General features: G+C 43.2%; 1 protein-coding gene across 2 annotated transcripts in view; it reads right to left on the bottom strand.

The window, feature by feature from the left end:
* The window catches only part of LOC144116285 (uncharacterized), a 284,670-nt gene that overhangs the window by 261,381 nt on the left and 1,874 nt on the right, over window positions 1–21,415 (bottom strand). For both annotated transcript variants that reach the window (XM_077651022.1, XM_077651023.1), the window contains exon 2: window positions 19,904–19,988. In XM_077651022.1, coding sequence (XP_077507148.1) covers window positions 19,904–19,968 — 65 coding nt within the window. In that variant the 5' untranslated portion in view covers window positions 19,969–19,988. The remainder of the gene's footprint in view (window positions 1–19,903; window positions 19,989–21,415) is intronic.

The following is a 21,415-nucleotide window of genomic DNA, read 5'->3' as shown; positions in this document are numbered from 1 at the left end:
ATCACAATACAGTTTTCACCAACGTCCTAGCGGCCGCCACCTCTCGGGCTAGATTACGGCGGTGAAAGGCAATACGTTTTCCGCAATCTGCTTACCGCCAACCTTTTTCCTAGTACGCAGGGGAAGGTAGCCTGTACGACCAAAAATGACTCCCGTGACGTCACGGCTTCTTAGAAAAACAAAATGAGGCACTTTTGTCTCGTGTAATTGACTGCGTTCCGTCTTGTTAACACTTTTAGTCTTGTAACGATTATTTCTACTAATATTGAAGCATATTTTTTTCCTTTTCATAATCTCGTTCAAGCTGATGTCAGTGGAAACCACTTTACAAGGAACTACATCACGAGAGTTCAACAGAGCTGGACCTCGTTGCAGAAACTGCTTTATTTTCATAAAAGTGGTGAACACGAATTAAAAGTAGATCGACGCGAGGCAATGTTTTTTCGTTGCTTTCCATCGAGTTTGCGAGATGCCTTCAGAGCGATGGATTCGGATAAGAGCAGGAGTTCAATCGTGACATTGAGTAGCCTCCGATGTGCTGAGGACATAACTCAGGGCCTAGGGAAGAATGGGCCATGGTGTAACGCCAGTATAAGTACTGAGCACAGAAGGTTCGGAGCAAAACTAGATGAGAATAAAAGTTATTATCAACTGGCCGGGAATCGCAAAATAGTTGCACGACCGCAGGTCCGGATCACAGGCATGAAATCGCTAGGAGAATATGAATGAGGGAGCTGGAGAGCACTGACAGGCACTCTAAGGATATGTCCAGGCCTGGAAACAAATCTTGCCACACATCGATCAAAAACTTCAACGTTAACGAAAAGACATCAAATTAAAATGTGGAAAACAAAGATGTCCATTTGAGTGTTTTAAATAACGCGGCAATCAGGACACCTTTACCAGACATACAGTATCCGCTATCCATACTTTCAGGTTTTGCACAATGGCATGCAGCTGGTTAGAACAGCCACGCATTTTTTTTAGCTCAGCTGCGTCAAACCTTCACTCTGAGAACGCTTTGTGGTTCGTCACGCGTAATATTGGTGCAATCTTCTGAAGCAAGGCAGTCGGAATCGAGACGGGCTCCCTAGGCACCATTATATCACGTTCAAACACGCACGGACCGTTTCCAGTAATGACAGTGTTATTACGTGCAAGCCCGCGGATGCGTTTTTTAACTGCGTAAAATTTCGGGCTGTTGTCTTTGTATTTAAAACAGCGTTCTAAACACCAGTTTTCGAATCCCCACATGCATTCTTCCAGCTGAAGCACAAGCCATCAAATAACATGGAATCAATTTTAACGCAACAGTACCTCTCCCAACTTCGGCACACACAACCAGCTTCCAGGCGCCCTCTGCAATATCCTGGGCGATAACTAGTTTCACATAAAAATAAATCGGAAACCTTTTTTTAGCAACGATTAGCCATACCGTCACGTAGTAGTATTTTAAATGATATATTTCAGGGTACTAAAAAATGACGAGCACTTTTGTACACGTATTTTTATTACGCAGCTCATAGTATACTGTCCGAAAATGGCAATATTTAGGCCATTTCCTTGACGCTGCTATCTTTATTGGCCGGATCACGCTGTGAACATCGTAGTTTAATGGTGCAAAGTTGAAGTTGTTAATAGCGCAGATTGGTAGTTTGCTCGTGGTGGAGCGTTAAAAGCCAAGTCCGATCGTGGCTTTGCGGCGCCAGTAAATTCCCGAAGTATACCTTAGACAACTTTTCATCAAATCACATATATATAATATAATTCGGATATCGAACCGAACTTCATGTACTGAAACGATCGCAACTACACCAAATAAATCTATTTGCTACTTTTGTCACAAAACAAAGAACGGCGGCAGATAGCGTAAGCCATGTTAAATTATTCAAACTCACGGCAGGCTAATATGCGAAATAAACTGAAAAACTAACTTAAGTTAGACTGGAGCTAGTTAGAAAGGACTTAGAAGCTAGCTTGCTTCCACGCAGTTTCACTCGCCCACATGATCAGTGCATATAAGCGTTGCGTTATTTGCTTTAGAACCTCGGGCCGCCTATGGCTCTGCAATTGAACTGCAGTTGTTGTAATTGCGTTTTACCTGTGTTTCTCGTTTTCTGGTCCATGTTCTTTTTGTGGATGTTCAGTCGGGGACAAAAGTCTGAAGACCACATGTTCCTCAAACGAAGCCAATAGCTCTGCCATTAGCCGGCGGCTGGAGACTACACTTGTGGAGGTGAATGTCAAAATTTTGTTCTTTCATCTCCACAAATAAATAAGTGCGGTCTCCAGCCGCTGGCTAATAATAAAGTATTGGCTTCGTTTCAGGAACACGTGGTCTCCAGACTTTTTTCCTCGACTGTATGTTCTGTACATATGTGTTTCGAGGGCGGGGGGAGTATGCATGCGTCTTGCAATAAGAATAAATTGTCGCTGAAATTTTCTTTCACTGTAATTCCTCATATGACATCAAGCCGGCTCTTTCCTAGAAGTAGTACCGAGCCACAAGCATCGCTCAATTGTTCAAAAACAACATAAGCAGTTCACCGTTGCACAGAGGCAGTTTGAAGAAAAGATAGGAGACGGAGGAAGAGTGAATAATTAATAGAGAAGGCAAGCCCATCGCAGCGACGAAGCGCTAGGACCGAAATGGCCCGCTTTGAGCACCGAGATGAAGAGAATTATAGAGACTGCGATTTTCAGAAGAAAACGGAAATACAGAATGGGCGCTAGAAGCTCTAGGAACCAGTTATGGGAGTCCTACTGTTCGTCATTATTTTGGTGTGCTCATTAAAAAAAATTCTTTTGTGCTATTTTCGTGATACATGTCATTTTCACATTTGGCTACATTTCGCCTACTTTTTCTCTCTATGGCGTTTAGTGCTCGGACCCATTTGACAGCTCTGCTTGAGACGCATCCACATGCTTAGCCGCGTGCGCCTCGGGCTGAAAATTCTCTCGGGACTATGCCACCGCCTGTGTCGCAAAACAAACGCGGACTCCCTATTCTTGCCCCGTGGGTGTTGCGCAATGGAAGTCCAACCTTTTCTTTCGGAGCAACCTCGGGGCCAGTATTTGGGTTTTAAGGGGGCTTGCAAGCAAGTGTTTTTTTCTTTTGCAGGTACACACACAGCACACGCACACTGACCCTTAACACCCCCCCCCCCAAAAAAAAAAAAAGACCGGAGCTGCTTGAGTCTCTTCGAAACACGTAAGTATGGTTTAGCCAGCCACCTGGTTTGGGTAACGCTGCGTTTACCTGAAAAATACAAATCAGCCGAAACATGCGAAGAAAGCAAGTCGTGACTCGTTTATACCACCCCCGTTAATATAGACGACTCGAATTAGGGACAATTTAAAAAAGCTAGCCGTCGCGGCAAAAAAATGTCATCACATCTGACGCGAAGGCAGCCAAGGGCCTGTGCTCAGTTGCTGGCGGAATTTACTAAATCACACACACACAGACACACACACACAAAAAAGTAGGCATATTTGGCGCCGTTCCTTTCTGCCCCTGTGCAAAGACTGCGGGGAGGGAGCGCCGACGAGCCGACATAGCTTTGAAAAGAACCCGGCATGCCGGTCCTAACAACGTTTACTTCTCTCCTTTTCTTTCGGCGTGTGCGCGCAGACAGCCGCGGGCACTGCTAGAAAAGAAAGGAAGAAAATAAAAAATTTTCTCGTCACGTGACCGAAGAAGCTGGATTTTGGCGGCACTGGAAGCCAAAGCCGAAGGCAATCATTGCCGGCGGCATGGCCTGCATGCCCGCGGTAGCCGCAGTACGTTAGGGTGTTGGACACAATTTTCCTTCATGTCAGGCGAAATTCGGCGTTTGCACGGACGTTTGTCTGCTGCCTGTAGCTGCTTCGAGTCCTATCGTGGCTTTTTCCACTGTTCCCTCTGTGGCGAACGTGTTCAGTTCAGGATGCTTGCTACGAAGACGGATTTGTGTTGCAACGACTTGGCGTGTGCGACTTCGTGAGGCCACCAGCGAGGGCGGATCGAGCACGCGAGAAGAGTGGAGAGTTGCTTCCATCTTGACTTTGCGTCGATACATGTAAGTCATCAAGCACTGCATGCACAAGCGTATAAAGTCGGGCTTGTTGACGTGAGTTCGTCTTGAAAACAGCGCTTAAGATAGACAACACGAGCGCCTCCGTCTTTCTTGTCCCGTTCAGCAAGGCGGAAATTTGGGGGAGTTGGTTAGTATTCACCATTTTTGCTCACAGCGCAACAAGAACAGAACACGAGGCTAAAGACGAACACAAACAAGCCGCCTCGGTGGCTGAGTGGTTATGGCGCTCGGCTATTGGCCCGAAAGACGCGGGTTCGATCCCGGCCGTGGCGGTCGAATTTCGGTGGAGGCGAAATTCTAGAGGCCCGTATACTGTGCGATGTCAGTGGACGTTAAAGAACCCCAGTTGGTCGAAATTCCCGGAGGCCTTCACTACGGCGTCTCTCATCCTGAGTCGCTTTGGGACGTTAACCCCCCATAAACCAAACCATGAAATGCGTATATATACAGACAATAAAAGACATCAAGAATTTGTGGTCGGAGATGCCACGCTCTACGTGAACAGTGCCATTACTGAACGACTCGCTCACAAACAACAAGTCCAAGATCGCTGATCCCCGTGTACAGTCATTCACAATCTGTTCAAGATTGAGCGAGAACATCATATCTAAAATGAAATCATTAGACGAAGAGAGGCCAAAGTTCAAGTCATTCCAGTTAACAGACGGCAAATTAAAGTCACCGGTAATAATTATATTCTTACCACAAAATTTCAGCAAATAATCGTATAGCCTGCTCAAAAACAAATCATCCGAGTCCGGCGCACGATAAACTGCACAAAGAACAAACGTGTTCCCCCAAATAGAAACCTTCAAACACCAACTTTCATGGTCTTCTAACTGGTCGATTTCAAAGACATCGATACTGTTTTTTAGAATGATCGCTACTCCCCCACCACGGGAAGCCCTATCTCTTCTTTGCATTTTATATCCTGGTGGTATAATCTCATCATCTCTAATCATATCGTGCAACCAGGTTTCAGTTAGCACGCAGATGTGCGGATCATACTGCAATAACATGTGTTCAAGTTCGTTCACCTTATTAACTATACTTCTAGCATTCAGAGAAATCATACGGAGCTGGTGTGACTTTCGTTGCTAGCTTTGGGAAAGCGCACTGCACAAATCAGGAACCAAACGGCGAGAGCCTGTCTTTTCATCCCACGTGTAAACTTTGTCATCAATTCGAAGCTTATCGTGTTTCAGTAACACCTTTTTTCCGGCTGCCTTATCTGCTCTAGCACTTTCCCACAGCTGCTTGCGTATGCGCTGCGTGTCAGCGGTGTAATCATTCTGCAAACTTATTCCAGTTCCTTTCAGCTTCCTGGCATTTCGCAAAACTTCTTGTTTCTCTGCATAGTTGTGAAAAGTTAAAATAACCGGCCTTACCAACGAACCCTTTCCTAGTCTTTGAATTTTTGCAATAGAAGAACAGGTCACTCCCAATCTATGCTTGATAACATCGTTGACTATTGCATTACGCAATTCAAGTTCAGATTCATTTTCGAGCTCTGAAATCCCAAAGACCACAAGGTTAGATTTCCGATCACGGTCTTCAAATTTGGGAAATATTTCATGCTGGTTCCTCAGGACATCCTTAACATTAGCTGTGAAAGCGTTTAGTTGCTCCGTCCCCGCCCCATTTGATCTCAACTCATTGATGCTTACTTCAAGGTTAATCAGACGCCTACCAAAACCAGACACGATTTCTTCAGTGAGTTTAAGGCATGCTTTGATGTCTGCAATGTCAGCCCTAATGGCCTGTTGTCCATCAATAATTCTGAGATAAGTTTCCTCCAGTGGGGGACCAGGGTTAACCTCGATATCCCCGCACAACACCAGCATACAGGAGCAGAAACAGTTGTAGGCAATATTCAAACACATGCGTGGGCACGGGAGGACTACAAGAAATCTATCGTCGCTACGAAAGGAGGAGCAATAACTAACCTGTGCCACAAAGAAAAGACGCATGGTGAACGTTCGCCGCCGTGCGTCCTCTCCGCGCCCATGAAACGATGTTAGCTGTCGTTGCAGTCTTTATAGGCGTCGATCCTGATGACGTCTGCCGTCCTGATGACGTGTTCCAGCTTTGATTATGAACTGTCACTGTGTCGTCACTGATAAGGGAATGATTCCCAGCTTGCGTCCCGCTGAAGCCTGACCAAGGTGTGGTAGGTGTGATGTGAAGCCACGCTGATGCATTGCCCGAAAGCAGCAAAGCCTGCGCCACAAAGAAAAGACGCATGGTGAACGTCCGCCGCCGTGCGTCCTCTCCGCGCCCACTGACGATGTTAGCTGTCGTTGCAGTCTTTATAGGCGTCGATCCTGATGACGTCTGCCATCCTGATGACGTGTTCCAGCTTTGATTATGAACTGTCACTGTGTCGTCACTGATAAGGGAATGATTCCCAGCTTGCGTCCAGCTGAAGCCTGACCAGGGTGTGGTAGGTGTGATGTGAAGCCACGCTGATGCATTGCCCGAAAGCAGCAAAGCCTGCGCCACAAAGAAAAGACGCATGGTGAACGTCCGCCGCCGTGCGTCCTCTCCGCGCCCACTGACGATGTTAGCTGTCGTTGCAGTCTTTATAGGCGTCGATCCTGATGACGTCTGCCATCCTGATGACGTGTTCCAGCTTTGATTATGAACTGTCACTGTGTCGTCACTGATAAGGGAATGATTCCCAGCTTGCGTCCCGCTGAAGCCTGACCAGGGTGTGGTAGGTGTGATGTGAAGCCACGCTGATGCATTGCCCGAAAGCAGCAAAGCCTGCGCCACAAAGAAAAGACGCATGGTGAACGTCCGCCGCCGTGCGTCCTCTCCGCGCCCACTGACGATGTTAGCTGTCGTTGCAGTCTTTATAGGCGTCGATCCTGATGACGTCTGCCATCCTGATGACGTGTTCCAGCTTTGATTATGAACTGTCACTGTGTCGTCACTGATAAGGGAATGATTCCCAGCTTGCGTCCCGCTGAAGCCTGACCAGGGTGTGGTAGGTGTGATGTGAAGCCACGCTGATGCATTGCCCGAAAGCAGCAAAGCCTGCGCCACAAAGAAAAGACACACAGTGAACGTCCGCCGCCGTGCGTCCTCTCCGCGCCCACTCATCTCCGACCACAAATTAATATGCTTTTGCGGGAAAATCACTGGTGATAAGACCGATAAAACCGTTAAAGTGATCAGCTTCAGAGATTTTAGCAGAGCTGATGATGTCGCGATTCTTGATTATTTGGAATGTCACCTTAGCTCTGTTACCAGTGATGTTGAGGGTTGTTGGACACAATTCTGCAATGCAGTTAAGTTTTGTATTGACAAATTTGTTCCGCTCAAGAAAGTCGTTAAACGCAGTGAAAATCCTTGGATTAATAGAGAGATAATTCATGTTAAACGGAAACTTAAAAGACTTAGGAAACAGCACAGGACAGGAACTCTACTGTTTGGGTCATTAAAAAGCAAGATGGCAGACTAAGTAAGAGAAGCCAGAAATAGCTTTTTCAAAAACAGGCTTGAAGAGTTCATGAGGTCGGACCCATCAAAGTTCTGGCGCCATTTGAATCCTTCCAGGCACGAAATTACGAAGATAAAAATTGACGAGGTGACTATAAGAGACGCTAATGAGATTGCAACGCATTTTAACAATTACTTCCAGAGGGTTTTCACGAAGCTAGATGATTTTAAACCTCAGTGTGTTTGTAGTAATGATTATTCTTCTGTTTGTAGTAACGAACTAATAATTAGTCGCGAAGGAGTTTTAGCAATGTTACTTAAACTTAACACAAAAAAATCTTCCGGACCCGATGGTGTTCCGAATTCATTTCTTAAACGCTACGCGGAACAATTATCTCAATACTTAACTGATATGTTTAACTTGTCTTTGACAACAGGTGTTATACCGTCTGATTGGCGTAAGGTTCGAGTTGTCCCTATTCTTAAGAAAGGTGACTGCCAACTAGTTACCAATTATCGCCCTGTTTCTTTGACGAATAATTGCTGTAAGTTGTTAGAGCATGCTATTTTTTGTTATATTGTAAAATTTTTAGAGGACCGTAATATTTTAACAGCTTACCAACATGGTTTTAGGAGAGGTATTTCTACTGTTACCCAACTTTTTTCTGTAGTGCATGAATTTTCAAGAGTGCTGGATGCTTCCGGACAAACAGACGTCTTATTTTTTGACTTTAGTAATGCATTTGACAAGGTGCCTCGCGGAAAATTATTGTTTAAACTTGAATCGATTGGACTTCCCTCTTTTATAATTCAGTGGGTGCATGCCTATCATACAGATAGGCAGCAATTTGTAGCAAACCAGGACTCTTGTTCTGACATGCTGCATGTGACTTCAGGGGTTCCTCAAGGCAGTGTCTTGGGACCCCTGTTATTTTTAATCTATGTAAATGACCTAGTGGATATTGTTGAAAAGGATGTAGAGGTGAGGCTGTTTGCCGATGATTGTATAGTTTTTAAAGAGGTAGTAGGTGATTCTGACCACTTGTCACTTCAAAAAACTGTATTAGCAATTGCGGACTGGTGTGAGCGCTGGGGCATGGATATTAACCCAAACAAAACCGTACTATTAAGAATCACAAGGAAAAAAGTGCCCAGATTTTACAGTTATATACTTCACAATCATCCCATTTTAGAAGTAGAAAGCTATAAGTACCTCGGAGTAACCCTCACGAACAAACTTACTTGGTCCACTCATATCGCTGACATCTGCTCATCAGCAGTAAAGAAATTATGGTTTATTAAAAGAAAACTCAGAAACTCTCCCGTGAGCACCAGAATCACTGCATACAAGGCTTGTGTTAGGTCCCGACTTGAATATGCGGCAGCAGTGTGGGACCCGCATAACAAGAAAGACATTGCTCAACTGGAGCGTGTTCAGCGAAAAGCAGTTCGTTTTATTTATGGGAAATATAGAAGGATAGACTCTCCAACTGCATTAATTCGAAAGAGTAATTTACAGTTCTTGGCAATAAGAAGAAAAGTTACCCGTCTAGTACTGCTTCATAATTACATGTCTGGAAATCTGAAGGCAGATCTTCCTGATTGTGTGAAGCTGGCGAGCACTAGGAGAACACGTCATGTACATGAGCAGTCATTAGCACCAATTTTCGCGCGAACTAGTGGGTTTAAGAACAGTTTTTTTCCGAACACTGTCGCGGAGTGGAATGGCCTTCCTTCGGGTCTATGTAAGTCTAGGAATTTTGAGAAGGAGCTCAAGAACTTATTGTATGGCTCCCAGTATCTTGTTTGATGACTCTGGTTTTGTGTCCTGTTTACTGACTCGCGGTTTTGTAGCTGGTGCTCTTTTAGAAATTTTTTTTAGTTGTATGCCCCTCCTGCTTGGGCCAACTCTGGCTTGCAGTATACTGAAATAAATAAATAAAAGTTATCTGGAAGGCACGTGGGAGGTCAGATAACTCAATTCCCTCTCGGGTAATGTATATATGTACGCCTTTTGTTCTTCAATAGAAAACCAGTGAATAGTCAGCGCTGGTTTGTGTTTGTCTTTCCTCTCGTGCCCCGTTCTTGTTGCGCTGTGAGCAAAAATGATGAATATTTCTCGTCCCATCTTTCCCGCAGTTATCAGGACGAAGCTGGGTGATTCCACGCAAGATCAAACTGCCTAAATATTTCATATTTTAAGTTTTCTTGATTCAGCAGGCCAACAGTGAATTTCGTTTTGTGAAAGTGCTAATATTTCAGAAGAAAAAAATTATAAACGACGCCGTGGCAGAGGCAGCGTTTTCAAGCACAGCTCAATTTCGCAAATTTGTTATGACGTAAGATCTAGATGTGAAAGCCATGATGGATATATTTCTCGGCCTAAATGTACAGGTGAGAAGGAATATGTGAGGCATATTTCCACATTTTTGAGGAAGTTGTTTGCTGGAAAGAAATCGAAAACGAGACGTCTCAAAACGAGACTATTTTCAAGAATTTTTTTCGGCGCAAATATTAAGCACGTTTCCTTCAAATTTGTACAATAGATAAACATTGAGGTGCTAAAAGGGTTTACCGACTTTCATTGTTATTTAATATAGAGAAGTGAAAGAAATATTGCCCTAAATTTGGCATTTCTGAACATAGTAGTGTTTTTCATAAATGTTTTCTACAAAAAACCGCATCTTCAATTTTTCTTAAAACTCTGGAAACAACTCTCGAGAAGGAGGTGAAAGAAATGTATGAAAGAACATGTTGCATTATTTTGTTTTCAACAATGTTATCCTAGCTCAAACTTGTAATTTTTTAGCGTCAGCAGGAGCGCCTAAATAAGGGGACGGAAGCTGCAAACACGCCCTCCGCTGCTCTAAATTTTCTCCAGATCCCAACACTGAGACCTTTTTCATCAGGAGAGAGCATAACTAATACTTTTTTGAGGACAGACACTGATCTGTGATGTAAGAAGGATTCGGTAGTGCCGTTATGGCCGGGTGCAGGTAACAACTTGGAGTGCGGCCCATAGGAATGCATCTAAAAAAAGTTTTGTATGTAATTCTATTGCTGCACAGTGCACCTATGAAGCTGTGTGTGTCCCCAGGCCCTCTCTTTGTCATTTCACTGCAGGCATATTGTGGCTAATTTTTTTTTCTAATTCGCGCTTGACTTAAAAATACATTTTGGTTTCTTTTTTAGCCGCTGTTAATTTATTTGGATTGGTTATGCTGGTATATCCTTGATTGGCGATAGCTATGCTGCAGTAGGCATTCGCTCAACTTATGTACAATTTTCTTTGAGCTTTTGCTTATCACAGAGCCTCCAAAATGCCTATGCTAAAAGCTATATGGTACAGAATGTGGATTTGTAAAGCACCTCTGGCAAGCCCATATTGGGATGTTTTTTAAAAAAAAAACATTGACTTTGAAATGATGCTGTTTACTTCCACGTTCATTTCTACTATTTAGTTGGCTTTTTTTAATGAAAGACAACCTTATAGGTGCACTGTGCAGTCAGAAAATTACATTGAGAACTTTTGTTTACCTGCACTCCGCGATAGCGGTGCTACTGAATTCTGTTTATGTTACAGATCAGTGTCATTCCACAAAAAGTATTAGGTACGCTCTCTCTTGATGGAAAAGGTCTGTCTTGGGATATGGGGAAAATTTAGAGCAGCGAAGAGCGTTTGCTGCTTCCGCCCCCTCATGTAGGCGCTCTGGGTGATGCTCAGAAAACTACAATTTTGAGCTTGGATAAGATTGTTGTGAACAAAATAATGCAACACATTCTTTCATTCACTTTTCTTCCTTCTTCTAGAGGCTTGTTTCATGAGTTTTAAGAAAAACTAGTGATGAGGCGTTTTTCCTTTGATTTTTGAAAAACACTACTGTATTCAAAAATGCCAGATTTACGGCAATACTTCTTGCACTTCCCAATTTTATGTAGCAATGAAAGCTGGTGTACTTTTTTAGCACCTCAATAGTTATTAACTGTGCAATTTGAAATATACGTGTTATATATTTGTGAGGAAAAAAATGAAAATAACGTCGTTGAGACTTGTGTCGTTTTCGAAATTTTTTCCAGCAAGCAACAACTTCCTCAAAATGGCGGGAATAAGCCCACGTATTCCTTCTCACCTGCGCATTTAGCACAAATATTATACACATCATGCTTTCATATCTAGATACTTACGGCATGACAAATTAGTGAAATTCAGCTCTGCGTGAAAATGCTGTCTCTGCCTTGATATCGTTTATAATTTTTTTCTCCTCAAATATTAGCATTTTCACAAAACAAAGTTCACAGTTGGCCTACTGAATAATGTGCGCATAATAAGTAAAATAATTGAGAAAATTAAAAACGAAATATTTAGGCAGATTGATCTCTCATGGAATCACCCAGCTGTCAGAAGCGATAAGATATGCGTCTGAAGTTATATATATATATGACCCTTACAGCGCAGTGATTAAGCATCGACCGTACTCGCTGCTATAACCTGGAACCAAGAAAGCGTGAGTACTGCCTCTCATGTTTATTTGGCATCATGTACGCTTGCAATCAGCCATGTTTTTTTGTGAAGTTAAAAGTTTGTTCTTTGTTTTGTATGGTTAGTTTTACTAGCGGTAACATTTTTCTTTTATTTGAACCTTATGGTTTATGCGTCATGGGGCTTGACGTTCCAAAGCGACTCGGGCTATGAGCGACACCGTAGTGGAAGGATCTGGAAATTTCTACCACCTCGGGTTCTTTAACGTGCACGGACATCACACAGTACACGCACGCACCACTAAGCACTGAGTGCATGTATATTTTTAGAAGTCTGTAAAACTAAATTCTGAACACTCTGCATATTAAAATATATGCCTGATGATGCAGACAGTCTGTCTTTCCAAATGTGGGGAATTAGGTAAATTTAGCACCTTTTGCTGCTAAAGAAGTGCTAGCATCACTCCTCCCCCCGCGTCAATTATTTTTTGTGTGTGATGCCTCAGCATGTAGTAAAACATTCATTAGATTAAAAGCATCTAAGTAAACATCGAGGGTAAATCCAACAGCTTTCGCTTAATTGTCGAATCAGATGTCTGATTGTACCATAATTTTTCACATGCAGTGCTCTACACGTGGTACGCCCAAGAAATCAAGGAAATAAAGAAAGGGCTGAATTCTACTTTATTAAAAGTGCACTAATCAGTGTTTAACACTGACAAAATTTAAGCTGTGCATCTTCACGACTTTGGGTGCTAGCGTGGCTTATGCTTTTCGTAAAAAAATACAAGCGTGCTGTTGCATTAAATGCTGCGACCTCAGCTGCAACTTGCTCGCAGTGTTCTTGGCATCCCAGGCTCTATCTTCTACTCTCTTTTAATGTGGCCCAGGATATGAAGTACACTGTTTGAACGCATTTGCAACAAGCGAAAGCATTCATTAAAGACTATTGCCTTTCTGCACTCTTTGAAGCCTAGTGGGCTCAGCTGCCGCGATGTAGTATGAAAGAGCAGCAGCGCTTATGGTGGCTTTCCAGATTGTAACGGGCTGCTGTAAAGGTAGACGCGCCCTCCCGGTTGAGGCACTGTAATATATTCTAGTTCACTTTAATGATGTCATTCTAACTGTTACAATACTGCCTGTGAAATAAAATGCTGTGGATTCCTAGACAGTACTTCTGAGCAAAAAATTTATTGAGCAGGCCTGTTTCCATTAAATTGTTACATACTTATGGTGACAAAAATATGGTACGCATTTTTCAGAGGATGGCCTACATCATCGTATTCATATTTAATGCAGGTTGCCAGCATCTGGTTTTGCTGCTCGCCCTAAAAGCAGTGCCACTGCCACCACTGGTCCAGGCCCTGCCCTTTTTTGCGCTTTGAAAAACTACGAAAGCTAGGATTTCTTCAATGAGTGCATCATTTAGAACCTTCTTACAGATTTCTGAACATATAAGATGTCATTAACACATTAAACAGTTTGCTTTTGAAATGAGCATTGTTCGGATGATTGTATGTGAAGACTTCTGCTTGCCGATTTATTGTAGAAGATGCCTTTGTGAACTGCTCATTGGACTAAACAACCCAGAATTCCTGCTTCCTTTTGGTCAGAGTGACTAAAAAACTATTGTTTCTGTTGTCGCTATGTCAGCAGAATAAGCATTAGAGCATGGTCTTGCATTACCAGCTTGTAACTGCTGATGAAAAGTTCACAGTAGCAGTACCAGTTAATTATTCCCTGTAATTTTTGCAGTACTGTAATGTACTCCCTTAAGATCCTGTATTTTTGTATGGTACAAGTAGTTTTAAGTTCAAATAAAATTTAATAATTTACTATTTTGACATTTAAAAAAATATCATCTTCCTCTACCTACCTAGATTTCTGTTACCAATAAAATTTGTTACAGCTGAGGAAACTGAATGCGTCGAAGTGAATTAAAATACTGAAGTTGGAGAAAAGTGTTTCGGAACATAAGTAAACACTTTTTTTATTTCACCTTGAGGTGGTCGAAGTCAAAATACAGACGATGGCGGGTTTAGTGGAACAATTTATTGGCTTTCATTTCTGAAGTTTTATTTGAGGTAGTTTTTGTTCAAAGCGAGAAAAGGGTTTTTGAAGTCGATCTCTCGTGCTGCAAGTTGCGTCATCTCTGAACGCTTCATCGAGTAACACAGCACCTGTCATGACACATCTATGGCCACATAACCACTTCAGTTTACCCTCACTCACTGTAGTGCATGTTTAGGGCTGGAGCGAAGGCAGGTATCGCATGACATTCGGCGGGTGGTACGGGATATGCGAATTTGTTTTCGCTTTTGAAGTTCAAACGAACCCGCTAAGGCATAAGGCAGCCAAGAGCAGCAAAATTATGGCTTTCAGTGTGCTGTCTCGCTTGAGCCACAAGGAAGGAACGACCACCTGGCACTATCGTAACACCAGTCCTTTTAATTTTTTTTATCATGGAAAGCATGTGCCCCGGAGCGGAGGTGACGGTACGAAGTCCTCACTATGGCTTCTGGTAACGCGAGACACGCTGGCACGGTCCGATCGAGTGGAGCTGCCTTGCTCTCGAGTGGTCAAACATACTGCGACCGCGGCACCGGCATGCAGTCGCCTCCTCCTTGAATTCTGTATACTATTTTTCTTGCATAGCAGGCAACGCTGCCAAAGCTAGCACGCCTTTTTGCAAATGGCAAGTCCGTGCCCAAAATGCAGTTCACCATACAAGCACAGTGACCCCATGCATATTTTGTGCTGTAAATCTCAATTACCGTGAGTTACTGCCTCCTGCCCTTCGTTTTACCTCTTGCCACATTTTTGTCCTGCGGCTCATCGAGACTTCGAGAAGTAAAAATGACGTGCTGATACGATATGCATCTCATAGGGTGAATCACATATACACCATCCGTGCCTAGAAAGTAGTTCTCACTCAGTGAAAATTATATCCAGAAGTACTGAACACCAAGCACCTCATTGCTTTTAGCGGGGTTTTCAGTGATACTAGTTCATTTTATACCGCTTTTGTTTTCATTCAAACATTCAGCGAGGCTTTGAGAAGAACCGATGATATGTGGTGGAGTAAAATGGTTTTGCGAACACACTACATCCGCAGCCTTGCCTGTTATGTCTGTCATGTCTCTGGGGACGGTGACTTAGTGTGGCATGAACAAACTCAATAACAATCTCACTGGTGCAAGTGCCACCCCGGCAGCACAAAGAAAATCTTTTCCCATGATTATCTGTTCGAGTACACAATGTTCTGAGGGCTGTGCTGTGCTTTGTGTTAAAGAGGAGCAAAAAGACGACGCAGCTCGCGGCGGACGAGCTCTACTTCAAAAATTTTATTCTTGCTTTGAACAAAAATCACCTCGATTAAAACTTCAGAAATGAAATGCAATAAATTGTTCTACTAAACTTGCCATCGCTGGTAGTATTTTTATTTGGACCACCTCAGAGTGAAATGAACGTGCTTTTATAGTCCCAAACGCACTTTTCTGCAAAATTCAGCATTTTATTTCACTTCGACTCATTCAGTTGCATGAGCTGCAACATTTTTTTGAGGGTAATAGACATCTAGGGAAGCAAGATGGCTATTTCTTAATTTTCAAAAAGGAGTTTTTATATTTATAAGTGTTATAGTGGAATTTGTACATTTTATTTATATTAGAAAAATAATAACACCGTTCAAAAATACAAGATCTGAATCATAAAAAGCCAGAATCTGCAAACTTCATTAAAACATTTGCCGTGTATCTTCTAAAATTCTGGATTTTCGGTCGATCATAGAGCGATGCCGGTTTCACAGGTTTTCTAATTGTTCAAACTGCGCTCACCTCGTGATTGAATTTTTTTGGCATCTGGCTTAGATTTCACACATTGCAAAAATGTTATATTAATTTTTTTGAACGAAGCGGATATGGTTGAGATTAACTCTGTGATGTTTGGCTTGGAGTGACCCATCATTGACAGAGTCAAAGGATGATGTTTTGGGTGAACTGTGACTTCTTTCACACTTAGCTTTCCTGATTGTGACCAATGTTCACACAGTGCTCCTATCTCTTGACGTTGTTATTTGCGTTTGAATTTTAATTCTGCTCAGTCATAATACCACTCATAAAATTTTTCTCCAAGAAACCTTGTGTTTCTGGTCAACCAAAGCTTTCGCACTGTTACTCTAAAGTCATCACTGTAAGAAGACACATAGTACCTTGGTTGTGACAGTGACCAGTGCGACTGACTGCAAGTGCCAGAGAGAATAATAAATATTGCAGTCAAAGTTACAAAAAAATAAAAAAATGAGAGCAGTAGCTTTGTATAGCCTGCCCTCATTGAGTGCACCCACCCTATCACATTTGCTAAAGCTCCCCCCGGCTGCATATAGCTTAGGCCCACGTGCTTTATACTAACATTGGACAGTAGGGCAGTGCAGGCATTATCAACTGAAGGCCTTAACCCTCGTTGAGGTGGAGTTCCAAGTCTGGGCTCACTGAGCAAGAATGTGCACTGCAAAAAATGCATCATAATGTTGATTTTTTGTGTGGTGTACAAACCTGAAGTAACAAGCTCTGCAACGTCAAAGTAAACTAGCCACGTGGTGGCACTAAGACGAGGTAAAATCACTTGTGGAGTCATTTCACTGCTGATGGCGGCCCAGCCATATGCAGATGTTCTTTAGTGTGACAAGCACTCCAAAAGAAGGCCGCTGATTGCCATTTGACGCTGATTTATCGTGATCTGGCTCGTCACTACCTCCTTTTTTGCAGCCTCCAGTTGAATATAACCCGAGAACGAGAAGGCAAATGCCCGTTAAAGAATGCCCCCAAACCAATGGCTTCGATTGATTCTCACCGTGTTCTGGTTAATCTCCTTAGACCTGCTAGTGTGACATCGCCATTGCGCGGCAGATGAAGTGGGATAAACCAGGGCTTAAATCAGACTAACCATGACATCAGAAGAAGCGGTCAGTGCCATTGGTTGAAGGGCCTTTTTTGAGAGGCATCTGCTGCTTTGTTCTTGAGTTATTTCTTACTGTAGCATGCTCTGATGGAACTCATGTCACTTTTGTGTTTTCATGGCACACATGTTCACGCACCATATTATATTTACAATGCAGCAAGCCCCCATTTAGCTGTCATCTAAAATGATAAAATTCAATTCTATGTAGCTATTGCAAGGAGGTTTTGGTATGTAGAGGCATCGGAGAATGCTCTTCTCGAGGGAGTGCCATTGCTACATTATATAGCCCTAGTTAAGTTTTTGGTGCACACATAGCCTCAGGGCATGAAATGGGTTTCACCTACTTATAGCGGTTGATGCCATTTTGTGATGGAACCTTAATTTTGCACAATGTTGTGGCACATGGACCCATCTGCCTTACCTTTTCATGAAACAAGGAATTGTGAGAACTGAATTTATTTTGCACCTGTTTATTTCTTTCTTGCTTTCATTTAAACAATTGAGCACAGATTGTTTCATGAATTTTGTAACTGAAAAAACTTCAGTTCATTTAAGTTACTGTATTTCAAAATCTTTCGTCCTTCTATGCCTCCTATGTGTTGTCTAAGGGTATTAAGTGCGTGTGTATTTTTATCTGCTGCCCAGGTCTCTCCTGCTGTCTGGTCCTCCAGGATAAGAAATAGGTGAACTAGTGAGCAGTTTGGCTGAGACCTTATTTAAAATAAAGGTCATTTGGGGTATGTTTTCTTTTCAGTTGTGAAAAATCTTGTTCTGTTATTGCTCTGTGCCTGAACCAAAACACGCCACTACTACACATTATACATGCCTGCTTCTTGAGTACACATTGCACCACTATTCTACATGATTAGAAAGCCAGCCATTGCATTCTGGAGAGAAATATTAACCCATAGCAGCATAGCTTTATGCTGCTGGGGAAGTAAGTTATGCTGTCTGGAATAAAACATACACGTTCTCAAAAATGTACCAATACTCCTAGACAGCCTAACGTTGGACCGGTATTGATGGCATAAATTTACGCTGCTGTGGGAGTAGGAGTTAACCCATATGGACTAAAATATAGTCTTCCTGAAAAGGTGTAACTATAATGTTGGGCAGCATAAACTTATGCTTCATTTCAAGCCGTAACTTTACACTAGAGAGAATGTAACGTTTATACTGTTTGCCGTGGACTAAAACTTTAGTCTGGAGCAAATAGCGTAATATTACCCTCCTAAAGGTATTAGCTCAGCGACAAGTGGTTTACCCCCCAAAAAGAGTGTACGCCAGCAGCACCCTGTTGTTATCGGCATCGCACAAATTGGGGCTTGGTATTTTTTGTGCATCGAAATTATCGATATCAGTTACCTTCCTACCGTCGTCGTGGATACAGATAAGACCCAAAAACGTGTTAAGCGTCCCTTCAAGGCGCCGTGCTTGAGTAGAGAGACATGGAAACAAAGGTTCTGAAGACGCGCCGGCTTCACTAAAACGCCGGGTTAAAAAAGCGGTACGTTTTTAACGTAGTTAAATCGAGTAGACGTGCGAAAGTATGCCTTGAGCCTCGTTGGCTCGTGATTTTGCTTTCCTAGGTCGTCGGCATGGCTGGCGACGGTATTAGACTCGTATTAAGCTCTGATCGAGGTTAAGCTGATCTGGTCCGCTCGCGCTGCGGATGGAAGTTGATCAAGACTACGATGTGCAATGCACAGCGCTAGAGTGTGTTGCAGTTTTAACACGAGGCGGGATCGGCTACGAGGCGTGATCGGCTAGTATAATGCTCTCGAGCAGTGGTCAGCGAAGCTGATTTGTTCGTGCTGTCGCGAGCTTGAAACTACCCAGTCGCGGCAATATTTATTTCTGCAACCGCAAAGCTAGAGACGCCATAAGATTCTTGTTTGGGTTCGACCCCGTGAAGTATTGCTTTCGCACTATAACAAGCGCCCTTGTGTGCGGGAGCTTTCTATGCTCTCACTGGCATTGCGGGGCAGCCCCGCGCCGAGCCCGCAGCCGTTGGTGACGCTCCCGTCTAGGGCACATAGCGTCTAGGTGCTCTGCCAAGCTTGCGACGTCGAAAGATAGGGGCTTCATGACGTTATCCTTGAGGACCGCCTTGGCCATGTGCCAAGGTCTGCACTACGCATGAAATAACCCGAAATAACGAGCGATGAAGAGCTAACAATTTAAAACAAGGTGATATTCTGTATCTAAGCATAAAAAATCGGGTGCGCGTTGAATTAGAAACCATGGCACTTCTTTCGTGACCTCGAAAATGGGGGGGTGGGTTAGAATCGAGTAAATGCGGTATTTTATTCACGGAAATATAAACCAAGTCTTTTTAAATAGGTTGACTGTTTGCCGGCGCCGAATAACGGGACTCGTTGGCGTTGTTATTGCCAGAATACCTTCGCGATAGGGTTTACAAAAAAAACTACAACAACGAAGAGCCGCTGGGGAAGTCTTGGGGTGCTGGCACTTTCCACTTATTTTCATAAGACACAAAAACGACGTAGCCAGGAATACCATCTGAAGTCAGTGACATGTGAAGCTAAAGACATCTTTCAGTAAATGTGGACCCACAAACGAGTTTCATGGATGCCCTCTTATTAGCAGAAAGAGGCGTCAGTGATTTTTTTTAAACGGCTGAAAGGCTCAGTTAAGCATTATATAGGGGAAATTAAAAACAACTATGTTACACAGAACAGAGGACCAGACATAAAATGATTGGCATGTCTTTAAAAAACAGGAAAGCTATGTAAAGCGGTTCAGCATGTAAATGGCGCTATTTCGTACAATTTGTTTCAATGACATCTCAAGCCGCACGCGTTAGTAAGACTTCTTTTAGAGAAGCATTTGGTCATTTTGTAGCTCAAGTAGAAGTGTTATGGAGCAACGCTCGGGGTGCTTTGCGCGTACACTGATGAAACCCAAACGGTGTCACAGCCCACCTGTCCTGCAGCAGAGAAGGAGACATAAAGCTCCTCCGTGACGAGAAGGAGCCTTCGCAGTCCATACTGCGCTGAGAGGTCCAGCCTGGAGGAAAAGACGTGATGTGAACAATACATATAGGTTTAAAGCGAATGGCGTGTTTGCGATAGGTTAAACTCCCAGCCCATGAAATGCGCAGGCGCAGACATGGAAGATAAGTTTTGCTTAAGGGAGCCCCGGTATCCACCCAGAAAGTGACAATTACCACTTCCGACACTGAAGAGAAGCAGAATTACTCTTCTGCGTCCTGCTCTATTAAGTAAAAGTTCTGTGGAGGTAGCTGAAATTGAAGCATTGCGAGCACACTACAATTCGGCCTTTTGCTTTTCATTCCCTAGCATAGCAGCTGCGACGAAGGTAATCGCGTAATACTTCGCAGAGTATTGAGGTAGCACCAGTTGACAGCGGCAGCTTGTACCAACCAGCGCATTTAAACAGCAGCAAGAAGTGTTACTTCTTACCTCTATGCTAATAGCCAAGACTGTCCAAACTGAGTGCTGGTTCACTGCATTTAATTGCTTCTTATGTATGTCCCAAATAGTGAGATCTCTCGCTCGTGGCATTATGTGGGTTTTACTTACTCCAGCAAAAACTCTTTGTCGGTGTTTATCTCAGGTATTATGCGATATCTGAGACAGACATCATGGTTCATATATACCCGAGCTCATCCCAGAGTTGCCTACTGAATAGATATCTTTTTTTATACCCGTGTTATTGAAACCAGAAAACGAACTCTCTGAAGCAACAGGCGCGCAAAATTATTTTCAAGAATCCTATTTATTTGCTCCCTAAATGCACGCCCGATACTGTACACTTCAGGACTAGAATTGTCGCTTTATCCTTAGGCAAAATTCATAGCTTTTGTGATGACGGTGATTATGGATTTGATGGCGCAAGGGCATCCGTGGCCAAAGAGCGCCATGGCACAGGTTATTTTCTTCTACTCAAGGTGGAGCCAACGACCCAATTCTCAAGCATTTCACCCTAAAGACGCCGAGCACCAGAGCAGGGAAAAGCTTGTACCCATTGTATCACCGGTGGGTACCCGGCAGTAGTCGGCATCGAACCCAGCGCCTTCCACATGCGAGGCGGATGCTCACACCATTGGGCCACAGATGCGGTCTCATAACTTTCGTACCTGCAGTTCCTCTGGTTATCACCATGAACAATTCCTTTATTCTTCACCTTATGCCATCGAAATACATTTTGTTTTAGTGATAAGTGAAGCACCTTATGGTACGAGTTGTTTTCGTTAAATGCGGCCGAAAAACATATATTCTGGCTGCCTGAATATATAGTTGGCCTGAGAACGTCTGATTGCACACCTACAGCAACTCAATCCAATTATTGTTCTCAAAAGTCGATTCAATGGTTCTTTCCAGGCACTTTGCAGTTTATAAATTGGATAGGAAAATCTTCCCGCCAGTCGAATCAAACTCGGGACATCCTTACGGAACTCGATTAGTAAGCCA

This window comes from Amblyomma americanum, chromosome 1 (assembly GCF_052857255.1).
Source record: "Amblyomma americanum isolate KBUSLIRL-KWMA chromosome 1, ASM5285725v1, whole genome shotgun sequence".
Taxonomy (NCBI): Eukaryota; Metazoa; Arthropoda; class Arachnida; order Ixodida; family Ixodidae; genus Amblyomma; species Amblyomma americanum.
The sequence above is the reverse complement of the archived record's forward strand: the minus strand, read 5'-3'. Positions and strand labels throughout refer to the sequence as shown.